This window comes from Odontomachus brunneus, unplaced genomic scaffold (assembly GCF_010583005.1).
Source record: "Odontomachus brunneus isolate Ranch 3 - 2012 unplaced genomic scaffold, Obru_v1 Obru_scaffold_057, whole genome shotgun sequence".
Taxonomy (NCBI): Eukaryota; Metazoa; Arthropoda; class Insecta; order Hymenoptera; family Formicidae; genus Odontomachus; species Odontomachus brunneus.
The window spans coordinates 1,404,468-1,407,803 of record NW_022639507.1 but is presented as its reverse complement, the minus strand read 5'-3'; the positions used below and the strand labels follow the sequence as shown (position 1 = coordinate 1,407,803).

Sequence of the window (3,336 nt, the reverse complement as noted above, 5' to 3'; positions counted from 1 at the left end):
TAAAAAAATTAATGTGACCTTGACCTGACCTTCGCTACGCAACCCAAGGTCAAACTGATGTGATCAGTAAATACATCTTTTTAAACGCCACAACTTTTATCTGAAACATTTTTTTCTAAAATGCTTAGTTTTCGAGATATTTCACCGGTCCGGGACTTTTTGAACACCCTGTATATAATAGGTAGATATAAGATATTACTATGGTGTCCCAGAACAATATACGAAGCTCTCGTGAGAACGTAGAGCGGGTCGAGGTAAACATAAAAGTCCTATACCGTTTTGCGATATTCGTAATAATAACCAAAAAATTAATTGGGAAAGATTAAGGAAAAGCGTGTGCTGAATGGTAGAGGACGAAGCATTCGAGTTGCAGCGCGAACCCAGTAATATAGCACACGGATGCCGGTGCACGATAATTGAAAGAACATCGTGCAAATATCTGTGGTTAGCCAACGTGCACGGGCTCGAAATCGCATCACTGGATATAAGCACAGACAGAGACGCGATGTTCTTCCACTCACCGCGCGCCGGTATCCGTATACTACATTATTAGGTCCGCACTGTGGTTAAGCGCTCCTCCTCCAACTATTCAGCACACGCTTTTTCTTAATCTTATCTGAATCTTTCACAATTAATTTCTCGATTATTATTGCGAATATCGCAAAACAATGTAGGAATGTTATGTTCACTTTGCTCTACGTTCTCACGAGAGCTTCGTAGATTGTTCTGGGACACTGTATAAATATAAGGTATTTATATAAATTTATTATACATCTCATCTATTATATTATCCATATTCATCTATTATATTATCCATATTCCATATTGTAGTAAATATATGTAATCACATTTGTTGTTGAACAAATACGTTGTGACATCACAGAACCCAAGGAATGGTTTCTTGCCAGGAGCCGGTCAACTTGTCTATTTGAGATCTCCTGAAGCTACAAACAATATTAGAGTCGAAACTGGTGTACGACAAAGCGATGAAGTGTCCGTGCATTACGACCCGATGATAGCAAAATTGGTGGTCTGGGGAAAAGACAGGACCGAAGCTCTCAATATACTTAGATCACAGCTCAGTGAATACAACGTAAGTGATATAAAGAAGTTGTACAAAGTTACAAAAAAATTTATAGATAGATATTTGGTATTGATAACATATTTATCTGTATTTATCATTGAGTAAATTTTGCGTCTGTTATTTGCTTTCTCAGATAGCTGGTCTAGATACAAATATTGAGTTTATCAAGGATCTCTGTGTTCATCCCAAATTTCAAAATGGTTTGGTACACACAGATTTCATCAAGGAAAATTTCGCGCAACTATTCCCTAAGTTACACATACCCAACGAAATACTTGTTCAGGCTGCTCTTGCCTCGATACTACATGAAGAGATGAACTCTTTAAATACATCTATAGAAACTAAAGACCCTTTCAGTCCTTTCGCTGTAGAAACTGGACTAAGATTGAATCACGTATTAAAACATACGTTTCATTTTAACATTGAAAATGAGAGTCACATGGTAGAAGTGAAATATATCGAACCTGACGTGTATATAATGCGAGTTAATAAACTAGGATCTTGGAGAAAAGTGAATGGAACTTTGAGAAAGAAGGATGATACTTTAGAGTTGTCCGCGGAAATTGACGGGATTATCATTAAAGCAGAGACAGTCAAACTTGATAATAAGTTGCATATATTTACTAAGGTAAATAATCATAAAAGTACTACAAATGAAACAAGATAATATTGATGAAAAAAATTTCATAGACGTAAAAAGATATAAAATACATATCTTTATTAAAAAAATAAGTTGTGATGCTTGTAAGATTATAAAGTTTTCTCTAACTTTATAGAGAGAACAATCTTTATTTTTTTATATGCAGATTTAACACAAACTTTTGAAGACAAGTTCTTCGATTATAAAGTTCATAGAATCTTTGTGCATAGGATCGCGAATGGCAGCTGATTATTCCAACTCCAAAATTCGTGACTGCATTTACAAGTCAAGCGGAACAAAATCCATATACTGCGTTAAGCCCGATGCCTGGTTTAGTTGATAAAATTTTTGTCAACAAAGGAGATATTGTAAAGAAAGGCGACTCACTAATAGTTATTGTTGCTATGAAAATGGAGGTAAATTATTTTATTAGGGTTTATTAATTTTAATATATGTACGATGTATTCAACAATATTGCATTTGCAGCATATCATAAAGGCAGCTGCAGATGGAACTATCGAAGAAGTGTTATGCTCGATAGGTGACAACGTTGCTAAAAATAAGCTTCTTATAAAAATGACGGAGACTCTTTAGTAATTATATTTTTTTATGACACAATATACATAAAGGGAGCATCACTGTTGATAAAACAATATGTACAATATGTAATTTTTATAATCCAATATTTTAGATTTGAGGTTTGTGGAGAAATGTTTAATATATTTTGCTTTCAGGCTGATGCTGTATCCTTCATGGATTTGTTTTCAATGTTTTATAAACATTTAAATTCACTTCAGTAGAATGATATAAAATAAGGGACGCGGCATCAACCTAGGAATACGTGATTTTGCGATATATTGTAAGCACTGTGGTTTTCGTTTTGTAAATAGCTATGTGATATGTAATTGGATCTTTATCAAAATTATTCATCATATATTCAATATTGTAACCGTTCATTGAGCACTCAGTAAACTTTTGCACCTAATTGGTGTATATTTTTTAGGTCTAAAGGAATATGTCAGTTGGATGCAACAGCTCCCTGAGCATTCAATGAGCGGTTGCAATACTGGATGCACTCATTTTAGTTAAGTATATGTGCAAATATCACACGACAATTTATGATATTTTATAATGTCTAATCCAAACTTATATATTTAGGCATGTAATGGAATTATGTTAGTATAATAGCCTTAAAATATTGCATTATTTCTTTTATATATGATTTTTATATATATATGTATTTTTGTATATGAATTTTTATATTCCAAAGATTGCATTTAATATTGATTGTTACTAATATTTTAGTAGAAAAAGGTAATCATATTGTTTTATGGAAAAAACCAGTCAGTAAATAATTGTAATTAATTAAAGGTACAATAACATATCCTTATATATTGCATGTTTTGATAAGTCACTTTTAAAAACATTTGAAAGTTAATGATTCGAAAATAAACAAGTTCGTTTCCATGAAAAATTTTAAGCATGTGGTTTAAATGTGAAAAATAATGTAAGGATGCTATTTCACGTGTCATACGACAAGCTTTTCGGATACGTTTATTGGTTGGCGAATAGAGTATTTCTAGGTCTCTGTTCGTCAACCAATGAACGTATC

At 32.8% G+C, this 3,336-nt stretch overlaps 1 protein-coding gene across 8 annotated transcripts in view; it reads left to right on the top strand.

Annotated features, from left to right (window-relative positions):
* Window positions 1–3,106, top strand: part of LOC116845740 (methylcrotonoyl-CoA carboxylase subunit alpha, mitochondrial) — a 7,969-nt gene extending 4,863 nt beyond the window's left edge. Inside the window, exons 6-11 of one of the 8 annotated variants that reach the window (XR_004378311.1) lie at window positions 884–1,093; window positions 1,218–1,712; window positions 1,955–2,140; window positions 2,211–2,317; window positions 2,459–2,583; window positions 2,728–3,106. Coding sequence is in view for 2 of the 8 variants with exons in the window: in XM_032818786.1 (XP_032674677.1) it covers window positions 884–1,093; window positions 1,218–1,712; window positions 1,955–2,140; window positions 2,211–2,317; window position 2,459 (999 nt within the window). In the remaining 6 variants the exon portion in view is untranslated. Of the gene's footprint in view, window positions 1–883; window positions 1,094–1,217; window positions 1,713–1,954; window positions 2,141–2,210; window positions 2,650–2,727 lie in introns of those variants that run through there. The other 7 variants (XR_004378310.1, XR_004378312.1, XR_004378307.1 and 4 more) reach the window with 7 other exon arrangements.
* Window positions 3,107–3,336: the final 230 nt, after the last annotated feature.